This window comes from Lacerta agilis, chromosome 8 (assembly GCF_009819535.1).
Source record: "Lacerta agilis isolate rLacAgi1 chromosome 8, rLacAgi1.pri, whole genome shotgun sequence".
NCBI lineage: Eukaryota > Metazoa > Chordata > Lepidosauria > Squamata > Lacertidae > Lacerta > Lacerta agilis.
Window position 1 is genome coordinate 61,630,511 of NC_046319.1, and position 22,333 is coordinate 61,652,843.

At 43.6% G+C, this 22,333-nt stretch overlaps 2 protein-coding genes across 2 annotated transcripts; both read right to left on the minus strand.

Annotated features, from left to right (window-relative positions):
• Window positions 1-1,176: 1,176 nt before the first annotated feature.
• NR0B2 (nuclear receptor subfamily 0 group B member 2) lies at window positions 1,177-6,902 on the minus strand. The gene is made up of 2 exons (XM_033157857.1): window positions 5,684-6,902; window positions 1,177-2,488 (listed from the first exon to the last, which is right to left on the minus strand). The coding sequence occupies exons 1-2, from the start codon at window positions 6,204-6,206 to the stop codon at window positions 2,229-2,231; spliced, it is 783 nt and encodes a 260-aa protein (XP_033013748.1). The 5' UTR covers window positions 6,207-6,902; the 3' UTR covers window positions 1,177-2,228.
• Window positions 6,903-8,002: 1,100 nt separating this feature from the next.
• Window positions 8,003-21,537, minus strand: NUDC (nuclear distribution C, dynein complex regulator). The gene is made up of 9 exons (XM_033157858.1): window positions 21,351-21,537; window positions 18,577-18,654; window positions 15,812-16,015; window positions 15,298-15,384; window positions 14,823-14,936; window positions 14,269-14,463; window positions 13,323-13,406; window positions 12,452-12,570; window positions 8,003-9,439 (listed from the first exon to the last, which is right to left on the minus strand). Exons 1-9 carry the CDS (start codon window positions 21,444-21,446, stop codon window positions 9,388-9,390), a joined length of 1,029 nt encoding a protein of 342 aa, XP_033013749.1. The 5' UTR covers window positions 21,447-21,537; the 3' UTR covers window positions 8,003-9,387.
• Between the last annotated feature and the right edge of the window lie 796 nt (window positions 21,538-22,333).

Here is a 22,333-nt window from a genome sequence, read left to right on the forward strand (position 1 = left end):
GAAGAGAAAGCACAACTGCTAATAAATTGAGAATTCCTTCTAAATTTCTTTTCAGAAATTGCTTTGGACTGGTGTGAACCTGACAACAACAACAATTAAATTATTGCAATGTGCAGGCTAGATTGTTGAATATTGGGACATCAGTTTACCTTAGAAGCAGAGCTCTGGCTATTCAGGATGTCTCCATTGGCTAATGGGAGCAACTAAAGTTGATTAACAGCATCATCCTGTAACTAAGATACTCCTGCTGAGTGGTTAGAGCAGAGATGGGGAACCTCATACACAAGGGCCAAATGTAGTCCTCTAAGCCTCTATGTCTAGGACTCTTTCCAAGCCACATCCCTGCCTGAGACCACACTTCTTACCCTTCTCACCCTTCTTGGATGTTTCTGCTGGTTTGAAATGTGTCTTTGAATTCTGAAAATAGCTTTTGCTTGTCTGCGTAGAGGATTGAGTGGGATGTGTGTGCATGGAAACTAGCTTGCTAGACAATGGTAAAGTTAGTTGCTCCATACACTTTTGCCTCTGGCCCTACCCATCACTGGCATGTATTTCAAAGAAGGTTGCCCAAAAGGGAATGTAGCCTTTGGGATTAAAAAGGTTTCTCATTCCTAGACTATAGGATTTGACAGAAGCCCCACCCTGTTGGTGCAACATAAGATACACCACCATTGTGCAAGAGATGCCACCATCATGAATGTCACCCAAACTGCTTAGATGTATCTGTGCCAATACTGTGCTGTTAGAATAATGGAGTCTCTCTCCTCTCCGCGTGATTCATATAGGATAACTCAGCATATGGTGATATCATCTTTTGTTGGAAATATAAATAATCACTACAGACAGACTTTCAGGAGACATATGGTCTACTTTATAATGCAATCAGGTTCTGTTATGATTTTTGGTAGAAAAGGAGATGGTGAGCTGATTTGCTGTCATGTAGTGTGGACAAGCAACATGCTGTAGTCAACTATGGTGTCTCTACCAATGAACATTTGGTGAAGGATTTGGGCAACCTAAGTGGGACATTTGTGGATGATGTGTGAATTCCAGAACAGACATATATTGCTCTAAAATTTGATGAGAAACAGATTTGGATACAATATCTTTATTATCCCTTGGTGTTAAACTATTGATCAGCCCAAATCCCTCCAGTCTTCAAAATGACACCAGCAATTGTCCAAACTGCAAAAACGTTTTATTCATTGTTGAGGTGTTGTTGTTGTTTTTAAAAAATAATAACTTAGCACATCTTATTTTTATACACAAATTACAAGAAAGCATCCATCTACAAAATACTGACACCCAAAGTTTATGCAAAGATGGTCTCATCCCGTGTACTACAAACTGGAGCAAATGGGCACTACATGTGAGGGTAGGCTGGAGTCTAGCGAAATCAGGGAGGACAGCTTTTATACGGATAGTGCGATGAATAGCAGGCAAGAGGAATTACGGTTTCTGAAAGCTTCTGTTCTGAATGTCATGGCAAGCAAAGGGTGAAGAGAAATAGAGCCACCAGTTGCAGAAACTATGTTCCAACTAAATACTTTGGTTACAGGAACAGCAGCTCCCAAGGCCCGGCTTTAAGTGGTAGTATGATCAGGCCAGGACTTTGCAGGCAGTGGACTAGGACTCCACTCAACAGATTGGGCTCGTGCTCCTCCTCCCAAACATAGCAGAACTGGCTCATCACATTCTGAAGCAAGTGATGCAATACATAATACAATCTAAAGCAGAGAGGGGACGGCCTCCTGTAAAACCATTGGAGCCCAGAGACTAACATTCCTGAACTGCACCACTGACTGTAATCAGGGCCAGATCAACACATTTTCCTGCTGTAGAAGAAGGACAAAATGCTTGCCCACCACCTTTCTGCAGAAAGAATCTCATTGGATTAGCAACTGAATCTTATTTCAGCACTGGTGATGGGACAAGCTAGTTTAGGGGCACAGGATAGCCTGAAGGGCTCACAAAGCACTATATTTCTTCACTGTGTCCCCACCCCCCACTTGTTGCCTGAGATGGCTGCCTCACTCCCTAATGGAAGGCTGTACGTTCCTTTGTATTCTAAGATCTGCCATCCAGTAGACCCCTTTGTCTGAAAAGTCATCACTAGGAGGCAGGCTCTCACTCCCACTGCACAATCCAGATGAACTGCACACCGCCACTTGGAAACTGGAGCAAAGCTGAGCATGTGGTGGGTGACCTGGGAGCCAACCCCACTGGAGTCACTGTGGCCAAGGGAGCTCTCTTGCCAGCATCATTTCCGTCAGTAGCTCCAGAATGTCTGCATTCCCAATGACTGGTTGGAAGAAAAGGGCAGTGAGGAGGGCAGGAGGGATGGATTTCAGGGAGGAGGAGATCAGCAGGACATGGGCAAAACGGCCTTGGTCCTCTGGGTGGAGAACGGTCATGACTTCTTGGAGTGCTCGCTGAGCTTCTCGCTGAAGGCTCTCGATGTATGAGGAAGCCTTAAGACCAGGCACGTCTGGGAGGAGAGAGAGAGGAGAGAGAAGAGGAAACTCAGATTATTCACAGGCTCTGTGAAAAAGTCAAGATTTGAACACTTCAATACTGGACCCCATCTGCACTACACATTTGAAGCAGCATCATACCACCTTTAAACAGTCATGCCTTCTCTCCGTGAATCCTGGGAGCTGTAGTTAAGGGTGATGGGAGTTTGGAAAACACTACTTCCCCCTACAGAGCTAAAATTCCCAGAGTTCCCTGGGAAGAGGGATTGACTATTAAACCACTCTGTAGCTCTGTGAGGGGAATAGGGGTCTCTTAACAAAACTCAGCACCCTTAACTAACTACACTTTGCAGGATTCTTTGGAGGAAGCCATGGCTGATTAAAGTGTTGTGATACAGTGCATTGGGCCCTGGAAGCGGTGGGGGGGTGGGAATGCAGAAGAAACAAAGGGCATTCAAGTGGACTCACTTGGATGATTTCATCAGAACATTGTCGCTGGCTGATGGGGTTCTTGTTTTTGCCACCAAGCCAATCCAGAATTAACATTTTCTAGAATGCTTTCTCTACCTTGAAACTCAGAACCTAATCTCTACCAGCTGTCACTAACTCAGGAGCTTAGAGTGGAGGGTTTCATGAAGGCTGCAAGCCTAGCTATCATTTTTTGGAGGGAAAAAAGTGAATTGCTGTGCTATAGTGGTTAGAGCAGGAATGGGGAATATGTGCCAGCCATTTCAAGAAACAGAATTCAGGCACTCTTAAGAAGCAACAAGTTGTCACCCTTATTTTTTTTAAAAAAACCACACTGGGGCAGGGTAATTTGGTCCAGTAAAACTTCATGGGCACAACCCTGTGTCCCAAGCCAAGCAGCAGTGGTTGAAATGCCAGATTAGAACCTGGGAGACTACGGTTCAAAACGCCACTCATCTCTGAAGCTCACTGGGTGACCTGGGACCAGTCAGTCACTATCCAATCTACCTCACAGGGTTGTTGTGAGAATAAGGTGGGAAGAACCATATATACAACCCTAAACTTTCTAAAGGAAGGACAGGATGTCAATGCAATATCCAGTGTTTGGCATACTTATAGCATTTACTGAAATTAATGGGCATGACAAACTTAGCACCATTAATTTCAGTGCATCTACTCTGGGCAATTTCCCCCCTCTGAGCAAAACTTAGTTGGCTTTAACCCCAGGTTCTTGAAGCAGGTACAGTAAATTGGGTGCAATCTAGTTTCATCTTACATCATACTCAGAGGAGGAGCATTGAAATCAATAAGACACGATTAACTTAAATCCATTTATTCCAACAGGTCGGTGTGCTCTATGGCATAGTTGGATACAAGCCCGCTGTGTGATTTTCTCTCTCCCTCCCCCACGTCCATGACTGCGCAATTGTACATCAGTAAACAACAGGATTTTAAAAACAAGCACTCTGTGTATCCGCTACTCCCCTCTTCAAAGGAAACCCACTCAGCAAAACCAGCCTGCAGCTCTCCACCACTTTGTAGCAGAAAGGTGTGTGATAATCTTTTGCCACTGAGGATTCATCCAGACCCTAGGAAAATGCTCTTGCTTAGACTATGAACTACCTGTTCATTTCTAGCATGAAAACCTAAGGTTGCACTGGTTCCTTGATAAAAAGAAAGTTGGGATCAACTAAAAAGGTGGATCCATTTAGTTAACCAAAAGATTTTGTTTTCAAAAAGCCACCAGAAACAGGCATGTGTGAAGACTGCATTTTGCAAACACCATCTTAAATGAAGCAGTCTCACTTCTCTCAGAGATGGAAGAAGTTCTCCTTTAAGATTATGCTTCTTTTGACGCATGGATATTATCACCTAAAGGAAGAACAAGTGGGACACGCAACCAAATGCTGCAGCATGGGTTCCCACCAGCCACGGGCTCTTAAAAACAACCAACCAACCAACCAAAAAACCCTCAATTCTATTATTCACTTATTTCATTTATATCCCACCTTTTCCTCCAAGGAACTCAAGTTAGCACACATGGTTCTCCCCCTCTTGATTTAATCCCCCACAATAACCCTGTAAGGTAGGTTAGGCTGAGAGGCAGTGACTGGCCCAAGGTCACCCAGTGAGCTTCATGGCCAATTGGGGATTTGACCCCTGGTCTCCCAGGTCCTAGTCTGACACACTTACCACTGCTCCACATCGGTCCTTTCTCCCATGCCCTGTCAGTCAGGGCTCTGTGTTCACTGAGCATAATTACTTCCCACTTGAACGTTTCAGGGGTCCCACTTGAGCCTGTCACCCTCTGGATTTGTTTACTTCTGTAGTTTAGGGTTTTCCAAAGTCTGTTAATTGCTCACCTCTGGTGAGTAGGTGGTTGTGTTTTGACTGCACAAGGGCCCACACTTGCAGAACAGAGTTTGCTACTAGTACATAGGATGCTTCTTGTTTCAGAAATATTTTTAAAATCTATTTTTAATGTATTTTTGATTATGCCAATACTGATCTTATTTGTAAACAATTTTTATATTTACTGCCACTCGTTAATTTCTTAATGATGGGAGGAAGCATCTTGCAACTGTTTGGACTCATGCCTCAAAAAAGTTACCGGTATGTCTATTTCCATCTCTGAAAAACAGACCCGTAAGATACACACCACCAGGGGTGATGCAGAACCCTCAGACTTCACATCTGTTTGGTGGTTGTTTGTGATTTATATGACCAAAGAATCTCATGGTTGGTACATTCTTACCAAATATAATTTTATTTGGTGACACTTTATATGCTTTGTGTAATACGAATCTGTATCCCACCATGGAATATTTTACATAATCCATTATTTCTTTAGCTTTCTTTCCCCACCTTGTATTTTCATTCTCTTTGTACTTATGGCTTTTTTCATGACATATTTTACTTTGTTGTTTTTTGGTATTTGTAACTTTTATTAAAGCTTTAACAAGAATAATTTTTTTAACCCATATCAGATAATTGGCTAAAAATGCATTTGATGAAATGGATTCAAAGTTCTTGACTCAGAATGCAGCCTATGGAAAACACATCTCTAACATGCAGTGTAATAAATAATAATAATAATAATAATAATAATAATAATAATAATAATAATAATAATTAATTTCATTTATACCCCACCCTTCCAGGCCCTTTTATTCTACTGTGAATGAAAAGCAGTGGCCTTTACGAGGGGCTCCTTTGCTATGTGAGGGTCCAGCGGCACTTACCAGGGTTGAACAGAATTGCACCCTTCAGATAGGCGTACTCTTTAGGGCTCAGGTCCAGGCTCCAGAAAGAGGTAAGGCTGCACTGGAGACGCTGAACGCTGGCCAGGGTGGGCTGCGCCCTCTGCAGCTCCTGTCTCTTACATGGGCCGTCGAGGAGGATCCTCTCCAGCATGCTGGGGGCTGGGGTCTCCATCACCTCAAAGGTCACCATCTCCTGGACCAGGCCCAGAAGGAAGAGGGGAGCCCAGCAGCTGTCCAGCAGCAGGAGCTGGTCTTTCCAAGGCAGGAGCTGGAAGGAAGGCAAGTTCTTCATGAAGCTGATGGTCTTCACCAAGACATCAGACGCCGCTTGGCAGGTGGCTTGTGGGGTCTGGAGGCAGACGGTGCGGCGCTTCTGGCACAAGCAACGCTTCTGGGAAGGGCTGTGGCTGCCCCTGTGATGGCTCAGGTTCTGGCTCAGGAGGGTGTAGAGGATGGCGTTCTGGTTCTCTTTGTGGTGGCAGGAACACCTCTCGTACTCCATCTCCACGTCGGAGGGCGGCTTGCAGGATTGCTGCTTGGAAGAGCAAATGCTTTGTGCAGTCCCGTTGCAGAGTTTCCTGTCACTTTTTCTGTGCTATAGGAACCTGGCACCTTCTCTTCGCTTCACACCCTCTTTTTGTCCTTCCAGCAATGGTGGCTGTTGCTTCTCAGCTCTGCTTATAAGGCCCCTGGCAGGGTGAATGAAGCCACCCCCCTTCGGCAGCCTTGACCTTCCTTTGAGAGTAGCAGCAGCAGCTCATTGAAAAACAAGTCCGTCCCAAAGTAATTGGTTGGGCAAGCAGCATCTCTACGTGGCACAGAGAAAAGGTTTTCTCAATGAAGGTGCCAGCCAGAGCCAGGAGACTCAGAGGGCTGCCTTATCTGGATTGCCCTTATCAGTATAAACAAAGTCATTAACCCAGCCTGTACCAAGGCACCAAGGCTTCAGGTGTGTAATCAGGTTTCAGGATATGGCAGGGGTCACTGCCAAGGAGTTCACACAACACATCCTGATCACAGCCCAGTGGCAAAACAGCTCATAAAATTCTAGCCTTGGAACAAGCAACCTGGAAGTCAAGTTATCTGCAGATTATTTGTTTAACTCAGACGGTTGCTCTTTGCTGATAACAAAGGAAGGGGGTAAGGGAGGTGGAGGAGCCAGTAAGTTACTACTAAAAGAAAAAAAAAGGGCAAGTCTGGGTTCCACATGAGGCTGACTCAGGTGATTTTGCTGCTCTTGGCTGAAAATGGTGGTCTCAACTGCATCTACAAGGGTCAGGGGAAGTGAGTGTCCAACTGCAGCCCCATCATTCTATACCAGTGAAAAAGCTTTCAGTTTCTTCTGTAGGATAAAATGTTTGTAGCCTTGTAATGTTTAAGGAAAATACAGTTGAGGAAAGGAGCTGGTAAAGCACAACAGCAACACTACTTCTACAGCATTAGGAGGGGCAGCTATTGAACTGCCTGGTCGTTTTTACTCATTTTGTTTCTCTTGTTTTCATTTTAAATGCACTCTGAGCTCTTGGAAGACCTACAATTAAAATTATATATTGTAAAGCTGCAGACGCCTGCACCTCTCCCCCTTGCACCCCAGGGGTTTTGGTCCTATGTGGCTCGTCACACCTTGCTAAGTCAATGGACAGAAAACAGGGTAATCAGACTTGCAAGGAAGAGAAACACTTTTCTGCAGGCCCCAAACAGGTGAAAGCTTTGTTGTGTGCCAGCCAGCAAGCGTCGGTAGACAACCAAGGCCATTCCAAGGTTCAGAGGATGACAAAAGAGCACAATGGCACAGGGACACTGTATACTGTTGCCTCATGGTGGAAAGTCGAACAGCCATGGGATGGCCACGGGGCGCAAATGAATGGGGTCAATGGCCTGTAGTCAGCTTAGGAAAAAGGGGAAAGGTTGCAGCTTGCACCACAGGGAGCAGGGGTGGAACAACCCACCGTCAAAGCATGTGACAGCCTGGAACTTAAAATGACAGGCTACAATGCTGTGCATCAGTCTATGTCAACCTGGTGCTCTCCAGATGTTCAGAACTACAACTCCCACCAGCACTGCCTTGAATGCCGTATATTCTATGCCCTTGCCGTATTTTATTCCCAGTCACTGCTCTTCCTTCACTGAAAGAATGAGGGTTCATAAACACTCTAATTACAGTTTAGGAAGGTATGGACCATTTTTTCTTTAATATTCCATACCTTCATAAACTCTGTCAGAGCTGCTAGCTACCTCTGGTGGCTCAAAAGTTATTCTGGTAGTTGGATAACTGGAATACAGTCACATGACACCACATGAAAACATCACCTTTTTATTTATACATGCAGAATACAAGCTGTTTTTAAAGCAACCACCACAAAAAAAGAGAACATGCAGACGGCTCTTGCTTGGCATGTCCAACGCCAAAAGGGGAATGTATGTGGAGTCGCTCCAATGAGGCGGACAGCTGGTCTCTAGCAAACTAGAGATCTGTCTGCCATCCAACACGTGTCTGTTGACAGCAGAAAAACCTTGCCTACTGCTAGTTTTAGACACCAGCATTCTTTGTATGGATCAATTCATCTTAGCTACAACAAGAGTAGAGCAAGTAAACCTTTTTGAAGTAACTGATCACTTAACAGACCCTTCCTATTCCTAAATATTGGTTATGTAAGGCCAAATCACCAGCAGTATTGCAACAGGAAGAATAAGGAAGTCATTCTGAAGGGCAAAAACCTTTAATATCTGGGGCAAATATACACGATTGAAGCTCTGAAATGGGTACATCAGGGCCTGGCAGAAACAGCTGAGTGACAGATCCAAGTGGAACAACATGTAGGACTGATATACCAGATTCTGATGTGGCCTAAACAGTTTGATATGCCTACACTCCATCCATAAGCCTAAACACAGATGCAAAAACAATCTATCCCTTTTGCCTCCAAGCTTCTGGATGTAACACTTGAAATACTATGGTAACTTCAGAGGTTATAGAAAGTTCTCACAAGCAGATACATGGGTGCTTTGTGAAGCTGCTTCTCTTGCTTTCATTTTAACGTCTAATGGGAAATTTCTTGAGTGAAGTGCTTATCACTCCAACACAAGCCATTCATTGGCAACAATGGTGCAAGTGCAACAAGCACGAGACACCAGTGGATCAAATTTGTCAGTAGTTTTTCTTGCTATGTTTGAAAATGCTCAGTACTGCTACTCTGAATTAGAAGTTTGCAGGGGTTGCTTTGTTTGTAGAAGGAAGGCTGCAGGAAGACTTCCAGCTCTGATTTCAAGAGCAGGAGCTAGGAGAGTAGAGGATGATGGCTGAGTGTCTCTCTTGCTACTTAAATTATTATATTTTAAATTATACTTCCTAGACACTAAGCAAGAACCAAGGGACAATCTGATTCCATCAAGTACTCCCCTTTTCCTTCACTCCTTCCTCTCCCTGGAATATTCTTCCCTGTGCAAAGGTAAAATGGGCCTTAGGTGATTGATACTGCTGTTGAAAATCCAGAAGCGTAAGAAGGTGCTACATGGATTAAGCAGTGCAGCTCTTTTTACACCAGAAAGTTCACTCTGAGGTGATGTGAGCAGTCCCAGGGCTGGGTGAAACGACTATAGTTTCCTGCTGATTTATTTTCATTTATATTTTATCCTAATGAGTTTAGAGGAGGGGAGGGGAGAAGAAAACGAGGGCAACCATATCAGTTGAATTTTGCTTTTGAGAAATCCATTTCTGGATGTTGTTCCATGAACCTGTAAATATGAGAGAAGCACACATTAGTTGAAAAGGCTAGGAAAGAAGGATCAGCAAGGCAATGTTATGAGTACTTGAAAATCAGTATTGCCCTCCCTAGGAGCATGTACCTACTCTGAGTTTCAGGTGCCAGGTAAAAATGAACTTACTTAGAAAATCAGGATTGTGTTGCTGCTTTCAGCATTTATTTACAGATCTTGTATGCTACTGTACACTCTGGGGTTTCAAGACAATTTTACCAATACAGGCAGAGCAGAAATAGCTTAAATAGTATGCAGAGAAAGAAATACAAATGTGACAGCGCTTTCTTTAGGACAAAGATGGTCAACTGATTGGTTCACAGACGAGATGTGGCTCTTGAAACAATATTATCTACCCCCTCGGTGGCCCTACCAAGAAAGCATCAAGCTGAAAACAGATCCCACACTTTGATGTTACCCATTTTGGTTGTTGCATATAGTGCCATGTTTGAGTACATGTGCAGTGTGAGATATGATGCCCTCACTGCTACATGATGTCAACTTCATTATGCAGTCTAACCAGCTGGCTCAGGGAAAAGTCCCACCTAGTCCAGCATTCCATTCTCACAGTGGCCAACCAGATGCCAATAAGCAGCCCATAAGCAGGACTGCAGCACAACATTCTTTCCCCCACTTGTGATTCTCAGCAACTGGTATATACTTGTGAAAGGGTCCGTTTTGTGAAGGAAAACACACTACTGGCCCCTGGGCCATCATCTGAAAAATAAAGCAGCCTCTTCAATGCAGGCAGCTGTCATACTGGTTATTAAGGTCATTAAGCTACTGTAAGATGACCCTCCATCCTGTCTTGGAACGTCACAGGTGGCCCTGATATCACTGTGACTCTGTACTGACTGTAGCCTATGATGCTGCATCAAGTCTCCTGTTAGCAGTATCAGTAAAATTGCCCCCATAACGACACACTACAGTTGTAAATAAGGAATGACAAATTAATCTAACGTGCCCTTGGGAACTATTAGCTTCAGTTCAGACACGTAGCACCTGGCTTATAGAAATGAGTTTTCAAGTCTATGCAAACATCATTTCTGTTTGTGCAGTAAGAACACCATGGACTGAAGGGGAACATTAGAGAAAAACATGTTTAAAAGTCAGGCTTCAGATCTTTCTGGAAGATTTGCTCTGACTTGGGTCTCTTTACCACCAAAACCATGCAAGGAATACTACACAGAAGTATTCAATCTTTTATGCAGCACTTCGCTTATGACATTGTTTATTTTGGTGACATATCTGTTCTTTATATTATATTTTTGCAATTCTCCAGTTACAAATGAAAGAAAGAATATAAACACATAAACATTCAAAGAAAGAGAAAATGTGGTGGTGGTGAAACAATATATGGAAGGGGACTGAAGGGGAAAGTGGGTCAAGGTGCATCAAGCACATGAAAGATGCAGATGAACGACGATTCTGCAAGTTAGATCTTTATACATTGCCCAATTTATGGGATGAAGTTCAAAGCATTGCCTTAAAGTCACTCTGCTAGACACATGTGTAGTCTGGCAAAACAGGCAGGTAGCTGGGTGGTCTGTGCTAGTGAGCAACAGCAAAGAGATTGTATGCTTCCAAGTTACCAGGTTCTTTACATTTGTCACCTGGCAAGTCATTTTGGACTGTCAATCTTAAAACTATCAGCCTGTATTTGTCCACTATCCACAGGCAGCAAAAGACCGTGCATGGGTGATTGAGCATCCAGCAAAGCAAACAGGTAGGCTGCCAGAGGATAAAAATCATTGCCCAGCATAGAAACGTAGCAGGATGCCCATCTCTCATTTGCCAGCCACCAGCAGGCTAGTAAGTTTTGTGGGCTTATTTACAAGGCTGCTACAAATCCATTCTCTCACAACCTGTTTGCTTATTCTACTATTAAATGTACATCTAATGTGCTATCTTGGGTAAGAAAGAGGACACCTTTACTAGATGAAATACACGGTTTACTAGTGTATTTGAGGGTTGTTTGGCCCAAATGAGCTCAGATGTAACGCAGCTAAACTATTATTTAAATCAGCCTCCTTACCATTACAGCCAGTAGCAGCAGTGAAGGAAAAATAGGATTCATGGTGGAAATCTTGAAAAAGACCCTGTTTTTGACTTGGACATATATTTGAGGAAAGTGCAAATTCTTAGCTCATCAGCAACACTAAAGACTTCTTCTGAAGCACTGAACAAAGCTCTACAGGTAACAGAAGCAGATGCTGCTGCATTTGATGCTTGCCAATATTAAGACAGTGAACAGCACCCAAGTTGTACTCAGAGTAGACCCACTGAAATTTATAGCTCTCAGCTGGTCATACCCATTAATTTCAGTGGAACCATTCTGAGGCTATGGATGCTGCTACTGTGATCAGCCTCTTGGTCTGGCTTTGAAGCACATGGCGATTACAGTCACACAGCACGTAATTGTGCCAAGCAGAGATAGTACTGCCTGGTAGGTAGCTGTGTGCCCTGTAGTTACCCTCTTTCCAACCCAGAGAGCAGGAAGCATCACCCTACATGGCCTTAAGGGGATAATTACTCACAGAAGCATATAGGCAACCTCTGCCAAACAGGGCAATAAAGCTATAAATGAATGTCTAGTGATCCATCTATTGCTGGGGTGAAAGAGATTAGGCAATCTGGTTCTGAGGCACAAGTTACACACCACGTAATTGATAAAAGCCAAGATGGTACTGCCAGGTCATTTGTTCCTGGACAGTGCCCTACCCCCTGGACCTAGAGCTGAACTAGAGCTACAGGTGAGCCATTTCTCACCAACAAGGACTTCTTGCATTCATTGGCCACCAAGATGTGGGTTGGTTTGTGATGCTGTTGACTATATGGATATTTTACTGATTTTGAATTTTAAACTATCAAGGGCTCAGGTAATTTGGTGGTACAGCAATGCACAAATGCACAGATATCTGTGCTCAGAGAGCAACCCTTCATACTTTACCCTCATATTCCCCATGAGACACACAAACTGGTCTTACTCACTTTTTCAGTATGTCCTGCTTCTTCTGCTCATCAGATGTGGGGAGGCCCATCGATTTCTGCCGCTGGTCATACATCATTTTCTCCACCATGCTGCGGGTTTCACTGTCCAGATCTGATAACTGGTTGCAACGGGAACAACGCAATGTGGTTTCACCATGGTGTTGGGAATCATTGAGATTCATGCCGCAGCCCTTTCCTTCTCAGCACTTTCTAGCTGCTGCCTTCCTGGCAGCAGTGCATGCCAAGGATCTCTGAGTCACGGGCTGAACAGCCAGAACCATTGCTGGCAGCAGCATATAAATGGAGAAACCTGTGCCTCTTTAGAGAAGCACACCAACCTCTGAGAACCACAGGATTGTGTGCAATGACTTTGTGTTGTATGAGTTCACCCATTGAAGATGGCACAAAAGTCTTGGCAATTTTTGAAACAAGGAAAGGTATTCATTGTGGGAAATACATCGGGAAAGGACAGTGGTAGGGCATCTGCTCTCTATGCAGAAGTTCAATCCATGGCATTTCTAGGAAGGGCTAGGGAAGACCCCTGTCTGAGACCCTGGGGAGCTGCTGCCAATCAGTACAGACAATACTGAGCTAGATAAACCAATGGTCTGATCTGATAGAAGACAACTTCCTCTGTTCTGACCCAGCGAACACTATCAAATGATGAACTCTCTAGATGAATAGTATATGTGCTTGTTTCAAGCTGTCACTCATCGTTTTAAATAAAAAATTAAGAGCATGAAATGAGCCCTGTTGGATCAGACCAAAGGCTTATCTAGTCCAACATCCTGCTTCTTACAGTAGCCAACCAGATGCCTGTCAAAAGCCCACAAGCAGGGCATGACCACAACTGAGCAGGAAAAGCACTCACTTTTGAGTTCTCTGGGTTAATTTTCTTGGTGTTAATCTCTGGGTCTGTTTGGACTAACTTGTTCCACCATTCCATCTTGTTGATCTAAAAGAAACAAGATTGCAGAATTAATTTTTTTCACAACCAGCGTATTAATTAAAGTTGTTAGTCTAGGGCAGGGGTCAGCAAACTTTTTCAGCAGGGGGCCGGTCCACTGTCCCTCAGACCTTGTGGGGGACTGGATTATATTTTGGGGGGGGGGGAATGAACGAATTCCTATGCCCCACAAATAACCCAGAGGTGCATTTTAAATAAAAGCACACATTCTACTCATGTAAAAACACCAGGCAGGCCCCACAAATAATCCAGAGATGCATTTTAAATAAAAGGACACATTCTACTCATGTAAAAACATGCTGATTCCTGGACCGTCCGCCAGCTGGATTTAGAAGGCGATTGGGCCGGATTTGGCCCCCAGACCATAGTTTGCCTACCCATGGTCTAGGCTAGGGCAACCCAAAGTAATTTACAACCAAAAAGGCAGTAAAGCCAAGAGGAAACAGAAACAGATTTTTAAAAAACCACCCACTTCTAAAAGGCTGCAGATAGTTTAAGACCAAAGGCCTTGTTATAGGGGAAAGTTTTTGCCTAGTGCCTAAATATATATAATGGTGCCAGGCGAATCTCCCTGGTGAGAGCATTCCACAGAAAAGAGTATCTTCTCTGAAAAGCAGGGGGTGAGGGATAGAAAGGGAGGTGACCAAAGATTTTCAGATAATGTCCGGGCCTTGTGGCTCACTGTGGCCCATTTGTTTTGGATGATAAGACAAAACAAAAAGTAGTATTCAGATTGCCAGCTCAGTTTTTGAAGCTTCTCTCTTCAACTGGACGGAACAAGCAGCACATTCAAGAATTTACAACTCTACCAAATTTAGGCATGAACATGGTGTGAATCTTTTGCTGTTACCTTCTCCAAATGCACAGTGACTATTTTCCCATCCTCAATCAGCCATGAACTCTCCTCCACCTTCACCTCGTTATATAAGTCTTCATCAATCACAGGTGGGTGGCCTTTCAGTCCCACCTTCAGGTGCCGTCTCTGTATGTCAACCAACATATCCTTACCCTTCAGCCTGAAGTTGACTTTAAATGGGACGGCCAGCTAGACAGGAGAGGGAGCAAGAGGGAGCATTGAATCCACACATATAAACTTCTGGTACGGACAATTTGTTAACCGTTACTTGCGGCAATCTATTCCGCCACAGATCCTATATCAGATCTCCAGTTTTTTCATTCTGGAACTGATTCTGTGTCCCAAACTAGTATGGTCTGAAACAGTCATTAATTAACAAGACTGAAACCCAGGAAGACCAACTACCAATGTTATTCACCTCCCGTCTGTATTTCCCTCCCTTAACAACCAATGCAGGACAGACTTGTCTTTTTATGACTCACCATTAAGTTTATCACCTAGTTAAAACATCTCATGTTCTTAAAAAACAACAACAACCCCATACTTACATCCAGTTCGGAGAGGGTCTGTGTCCACCTGTAGTTTGGAAGGTCTGCCCCATTCCCAGAGTTTGGTTTAAGCTTGCCTTTGTCCTTCTCATCTTCTTCCTCCTCATCTGTATCCTAGACAAAACACAGCAAAAAGTAAAAAAATACTTCTTAGTATTCAACTTTTAGCAAGCCAAATTCATGTAGTCTTTTTCCTGCCTGTTGTATCAGGTTCTGCATGAACCTTCTTGGAAGATTATCTTGCTCATGAATCTAGTTTTTAATAGTTCTCAGGTCTCAACAACTCCTATGTGGGTTCTTTGAAACAAAGCAATCCAGAGGTTCTCCAGCGTTCACATGTATAAACCCTAGAATTCTACTCTGGTAAGCATATTGTGTGATCATCCACCACCAAAAACCATCTTAAACCAATGTAGGTTTAAGATGGGAACCAATATCTGTTCACAAGTTTCAAAAACTTCTGAGAATACATTACCTGTTTGCTGGACTCAGGAGATTCCACTGGATTCTCAGCAGGCTTCGAAGGGATACCCTGGGCCTCATTTTCTTTCTTCTCTTTTTTCTGTTTTAGAAGATAACAGTTGAGATCTACCAACTTCTGTGAAATGTTATTTACGGTTAATAGCAGTAGCACCCTGCCCCTTTGTTAGTTCAAAGCGGCTTGGGGCGGGAAGGGCTTTTTGCTACTTCAAAGCATTATAAGTAGTTGTGATGATTTTGTCATGTGGAACGTGGGGAATTTCCAGATACAGAATGTATAAAGGTCTGGGAAGTGCTATGGCTTAGAACATAAGCAAAGAGAAAGAACTGATTGGAGATATTCTAAGACAGTATTGAAATAATTCTATAAGAGTTGATGCTTTCATGATTGGTTAAATGCAGTCTTCAATCAAATGGAAAGCCACTGATAACCAATCAAGCCAGACATAAGCAATATACTCGTTCTTCCATTACAGTGAAGATCCGGTTACAACAAATGGGATTCACACCTGGTCAATTTCCAGTTGCAACCTTTCTGCCTCCTCCTCAGTCAGTTCTTTAATCCTTGGCTCACTTTCTTCCTGTTTTTCTTCTTTGGCAAGTTTTGCAGCACGCTCTGCTTTCTCCCGCTTTTCTGCCTCTTGACGGGCCTTCTTCTCTTTCTGTGCTTTCAGAGCCAGCTTGTTGTGGCGACTGAATGTCTCTGTGATTAACTGGGGGGACAGAATAAATCCTGTGAAAAACTAGTTAAGAAGCAGCATCCTGTAGTAGATAAAATGGCTTTATCTTGCTCTGTGGTCTAACAAGGCTGGCTCTTCTATCAAAGGAAGGTACTGCTTAGTATCAATTCCACCCCCCACCCCTCCAATATGATACATTTGGTGATAAAGGGGATCAGGATTACTTTCATATCACTTTCAAGTTCTATCATCAGCCAATATATTATGGGGCCGGACACATGATGTGACCACCATTAGCTATAGAAAGGCTATTAATTAATTAATTAAATTTCTAGATCACCCTTCATCACAAGATCTCAGGGAGGTTCACAGAATAAAATACAAGATAAAATACAAGAAAATAATTAAAACAAAAACAACAAAACAATACCCCCCTCCCCACAGACACATTTAAAAGGCTGTAGAATGTTAATCTGCCAAAGGCCTGACAGAAGAGGAATGTTTTTGTCTGATGCCTAAAAATATATACAGTGGTACCTTGGTTTAAGAACAGCTTAGTTTGTGAACAACTTGGATTAAGAACGCTGCAAACCCGGAAGTAGGTGTTTTGGTTTGTGAACTTTGCCTTGGAAGCAGAACATGTTCCGCTTCCTGTTGAGTGTAAATTGAGTCCCCCGCTGCTATAGGAAAGCACACCTTAGTTTAAGAATGCTTTGGTTTAAGAACAGACTTCTGGAATGGATTACATTCGTAAACCAAGGTACCACTGTACTGAAGGAGCCAGGCGAACCTGCCTGGGGAGAGCACTCCACAAACGGGGAGCCACTACAGAAAAGGAGGCACGTGAATAAGGGCCTCAGATGATGAATGCAGAGTCTGGGACAATTTGTATGGGGAGAGGCTGCGGTCTTGAGATTCGTATCAACTAGGGAGCTTTTCTTCCATCAGGACTTAAACAAGTGTGAGAAGTTTAAAAAAAGTAGCTTATCAGCCCTTTTCCCAAGAGCCCAGAGTTGGAATGACAGGAATACCTTTGCCCACAATTCAGGGGAAAGAGAGAGAGAGAGAGGTGTGGGGAGAGGAGAGAGACTGAAGGTCAGCGCTCTAATATGTTTGCTGCAAGAGGTGATGTAGTCATCTGACTGCATAACAGACTTGAATTTTAAGGATTCCTGCTGCTGGGTGACCTTCACAGCTGCTGCAGCAACTAAAGGCCATGAACAGAAGCACTGAAATTGGAACACATGATCCAGTGTGCCCTTTGGACAGTGACATGTCAAAGACTTGTGCCTACTGAAAAAACAGATTAAAATCTTGTGTCTCACATTAAAAAAAAATAGAAGCAATCTTTAGATAGTGTGTAACTTAGATATGAATTGAGAAATCTCTGGTTCCATCCATAATATGGAATCTGACTTGTTAGCATAGACTCTGGTAGCTGTAAATGAATTGTAGGTTTTTACTGACCCCCCCCCCCATTTTATCAACTTTTTAAAAAGCAGAAAAGCATTCCTCTGAAGCATGAATTCCTGTTTCCATGTCCCTAACACCTATTGCTCCACAATGTCCACTGGCTTCCTGCATTCCTCAAGATTATGCCAGGTAAAGAAAAATCCAAACTCTTAAAACCCCTCAACTTTTTCCACTTTAAATATTAATATTCCCCCTTCCAACATATGCAACACAGAAGAAAACCTTGTTGCAATAACTCCACTTCCACTTCTTATATTGACTTGAGAAACAGGCTAAGGACAAAAGGAATGGCCTGACATGGAAAATATCTCAGAGAATGGAAGGGCCCACCCTTGGCAACCTGTAGCATTAATGATGCATAGAGGGATGCAATATCTCACTTCTTATACAAGGCCTCATTGAAGACCTCAGTGGTTAAAAAAAAAACTTCACATTTCTATGTAGACTGATTTTATTTAATCTAATTCCTAGTTTTTTTTGGGGGGGGGGGAATGCAGATTTCCCTGAAGTTCTTACATCCACTGGAAGATTAAGTAAGAGTTGTCAAATTCATATGCTTCCCCTCCTAAAATTAGCAAAGGAACTAAATAATCACATAACATCTAAGATCACTAGCAGCATTTCTCACACTGTTAAGCAAACTTTTCTATTGGGGGCGGGGGCAAAGCTACCACTGCAGAAGTGGACTTTAGTGCTTTTCTAGGAGTGAACAAACAGAGCAAGCTGGAATTATTGATCCGTTGGTGTCTGTTGGAGTTAACTCAGTACGTCTCAGCATGCTTGCTTTTGAAGCTAGCCTTTGTTCAAACAGCAGCCAAAAAAATCACAACCAAACAACCTCTCCACTCTCCAAAAAGGTTGTTAGTAGTGTCATCTGCAGATGTGTATATATTCCTGGCCTTTGACAACTGAGATGTGTGTTTATTGGGGTGCACCTTATTCCTGTGACAGCTCTGCTGTGGCTGTTTTTAATTCTGAATTTTAAATTGCTGCAACCATCCCTGGGACCTGATGGTAAAGGGCTGGTGAAGGGCGGGTGGGAAACCCAGCCAGATGGGTGAAGTAATAAATTATTATTATATTATTATTATAAATTTAACAACTACTGATAAACAGGATACCTTCTCAGCAGCACCCTCATCTCCTCCTACAAAGAAATCAGTCTTGCGCCTCAAGAAGCTGAAAAAGGTGTTCACAAGCTGTAAGGAAAGGATACAATACGTTAAAAATTCAGTGTCTCTTACAAGTGATCTGATTTGTAACAGAGCTCCCAATATTGTTTCAGTAGCAATGCAATATATGATATTAATGGCTGCTAATAGTATTTCATTATCAAACTTTGCTTTCATGATGTCAAAATGCTAAATGCCTTCTTACATACCTTTCTGTTCCTGTTAGGTTATACATAATGGGAGCTGAAGCTCTCAAAGAGAATGTGCAAAAACAATAAAATGGAAAGGGAGAAGTTGGCTAGTTGGACAATTTTGTTTTTAATTCATCCCCCCCCCCCACAATAAATATATAAGATTGACTGCCACTGCAAGATGATGTGATAGCCACAAACTTAGTCAGCTTTTCAAGAGGATTTGGCAAATTCATGGAGCAAAGGCCTGTCACTATTTGCCATGATGATAGCTAAATGGAAGCTCCATATTTCGTAACAGCAGGAAACCCATTGCCCTCCAACTATTGCTGGATACCAATCCCCATCAACCCCAGAAGCAAATCACGTTACTCAACTGCAGTGTGATTTGCTTTATTACCAAGCCCAACAACCCAGAAGATGGAAAACCACTGTTTGGCTCAAAAATCAATAATTATCTAGAAGCTACCTAGTTTAAAAACATGTAGATAAGTCTATGGTCACAATTCCTAAGGTCTGTGTAACCTAGGAACCAGCATTAAGTATTCCCATACTGGCTCTATAGAGCAGAGATGTGGAGCCAGTATCCCTCTAGATGTTACAGAACTAAAATTGCCACCATCTCTGGCTGCTGGAGTTGATGGAAGCTGGCATTGCAATAGTTGACGGATCATGGGTTCCCCACCCATACTAAATATGGAGCTTCCATTTACCTATCATGGCTAATAGTAACAGGTCTTTGCTCCATGAATTTGCCAAATCTTCCTTAAAGCTATCTAAGCTTGTGACCATCACCCTATAAATTTATTTTGGAAAACAGTTCTTTTTACCAGTCCTGCACCTACTATTAGCCAACTTTATTAGGTGACCATGAGTTTTAATACAGTGGTACCTCTGGTTGTGAACAGGATCCGTTCCAGAGCCCCGTTCGCAACACGTAACATGAAGTGCCGTATCTGCGCATGTGCGTGACGCAATTTGGTGCTTTTGCGCATGTGCAAAGCATGATTTAGCACTTCTGCGCATGTGCAAATTGCCGAACCCGGAAGTAACCTGTTCCGGTACTTCCAGGTTCAGTGCATTAATATCCCGTGACAAACGCAACCTGAAGCAAGCGTAACCAGAGGTACAACTGTATTATAAGGGGAAACTGTTTCTATAGAGGTCAGTATAAATGAAACTGGAAACTTTTGCTTTATGAAACTTAAGTGTATTACAATGATGTCTGTACATGTGATCTTAACACCTTTTGCTGTCTGTTTATGGCACACTTAGATCAACATTTTATGTATCCTTGAATGGCAATAGAAGTTGGACTCTTGTCAAGAAATGGATTTTTAGGGTCTATGCTGTTGTCTTTCATTAAAACACAGGTATTTCCTCCTATGTCATAAATCAGCATAACATAATACTGAAGGGCAGTCTTATGTCAAAGGCCTACTGTGTTGTCTAAACAGGTGCTTTCTACATTGCACAGAAGCACATAAGGCATTCCCACATTTATGTAGGGAATACTTTCCGGACATCTGCACATATAAATGAAATCACGTAAAGTGGGGAGCATCCTCTAAATGCCTATTTCTCCCTACTCTCCAGCAGTCTCTCCAATCCAGACCAAAATATCTAAAGTTGAAGCTCTGGGGCCAGCTGGAGGCTGTGCAGAAAAGCAGCTGTCAGGCAGGGAGGCTGAGCAGCCTAAACAAAGCTCAGCTGTGCCTCCATCTCTGCGGGCCACAGGGAGGGCTCCAGGGAGGGTCTCCTCACAAGCCACGATGACTCTGCAGTGCTCTCCTGCCATTTCCTGGTAGGATTAAAGTTATTTATTTATTTATTTCCTGGCACTGTGCCTATATGCAGTTGCAGATGAGTAGAATGCACTAAGAGGTGTATGCGCGCCTGTATTTTGAAGGTACCATTTCAAACTTTTTCATGGTGCTTCTGAACCTCTCCCAGGATCTAACGCAAGGCATTCACACATTTCCATTATGTCAAGCAACAAAGTGAGTACTATGTTGGCTATCAATGCATCTCCTAGAGACAGGATGCTAGTTAGATGAACCATGAATTTGACCTAGAAAAAAATAATAAAACAGTGTCAGAACACAGTGGGTTAAAGTAATTGGGCAAAAAATTCGACGAGATGTTGCCTCCCTCTCCTGGAGCACCCTGCAGCCCTCACCGCATGTGTCCAAAAGAATTGATCCAGAGGTTCCGCACTCCTCTGGAGCATATTTGGAGGAGGTGTGGGGAGATGCAGGGGAGGGAAAGAGGAAGGTGCTAGTCATCCACTTCGGTGGCCATCAGTTGAATTTCATGGCAGGTGTTTTTAACATACGGGCAGCAGCTGTCGCCTGCTGCTGTTCACCAGCAAACGGTATTCGGAGAGGAGGATAATCATGAGGGGGAGGAAAAAAAGGCGGCTAGGCCAGCGAGGGGGTTCGCGAAAGAGAGACTCCAGGAAGGGAGACCGTTAAACGGCGGAGCGGGAGGCGAACTCGGATGAAGCACCTCCCTTCCTGCCCTCCATCTTACCTCTCGGACCCCGCCTTGGTGCTGCTGGGCCATCGCGAGCAACATGCCGTCGAAGCGCTCCTCGCTATCCGTCCCATCCTCCCCACTGGCCCCCATCGCCCGCTTAGCCGCTTCGCTCTTATTTCAGCTTCGACCGCAGACGCTCCGGCCTCGCTCCTCTCTGTTACCAGCACGCTCCGTCAGAGGCGCCCCCGGAAGCGGAAACAGCGCGCACTCGCTGAACCCGTTCCTCCGCAGGCTTCTGGCCAACCGCAGGCTTCTCTGCGTTAACTGGCAAATGTTTCGTCCAATCAGAGATGAAAGGGATGTTCAGGGGACGACCCGTTGGTGTTGGTGTTGGGCTGCGTTTGGCGTCCGTTTCCGTGGTTACCGGTTTCCGATGTGCGCGAAGGACGACGGGAAGCTCTAGAAAGCTCTCGCTCACTCCGGGACTTGGTACAGTATTTATTTATGGCTTGAAATAACGATTTAAGGCGGGAGCTCTGCACTCGCTTACCTTGGGAGTTCACCTGAGCAGGCATGTGGATTTGCGCTGTAAAACAACCCCAAAGGGGCTAAGCCTTGCTTGCATGCGCTTTATCTGTCTATTAAAGTTGCATTTTGACGTTGCTCCAAGAAACCCAGAGTGCCATCACAACAACCCTGCGATGTATTGTAAGTGGAGATTTAAATGGCCCTGGCCCAAAGTCTTCCACTGGATTACTTGACACTGCACATTTCAATCCAGGGCTGCTCACAGCCTCACACAACAAACGTTAAACGTGCATTGAGTCTGATGTCCTCCAGCTTTTCAGTTTCAGAATTCCTGAATATTGTATCTTTAAAAGCAACAGGGAGGTAGTTATGTAATGTGTCCTTTTCAAAAAGGTGATGGTGGTGGTAGAATTTATCACACCCAAATGTACAACTGAAATGAAAATAAAGTATGCCCATCCTGGCAACCACCAACACCACCTAGTGAGTGTATAGTAAACGAAAGATTA

What these genes read in the sequence shown, in the direction of transcription:
- NR0B2 (XM_033157857.1), bottom strand. Translation starts at nt 6,206, where the DNA reads ATGGAGTACGAGAGGTGTTCCTGCCACCACAAAGAGAACCAGAACGCC. An exon ending in TGCAATTCTGTTCAACCCTG is followed by an intron (nt 2,489 to 5,683) that starts GTAAGTGCCGCT and finishes CTCTCCTCCCAG; the next exon opens with ACGTGCCTGGTCTTAAGGCT.
- NUDC (XM_033157858.1), bottom strand. Translation starts at nt 21,446, where the DNA reads ATGGGGGCCAGTGGGGAGGATGGGACGGATAGCGAGGAGCGCTTCGAC. An exon ending in TGCAACTGGAAATTGACCAG is followed by an intron (nt 15,385 to 15,811) that starts GTGTGAATCCCA and finishes CTTCTAAAACAG; the next exon opens with AAAAAAGAGAAGAAAGAAAA. An exon ending in AGACCCTCTCCGAACTGGAT is followed by an intron (nt 14,464 to 14,822) that starts GTAAGTATGGGG and finishes TCTCCTGTCTAG; the next exon opens with CTGGCCGTCCCATTTAAAGT.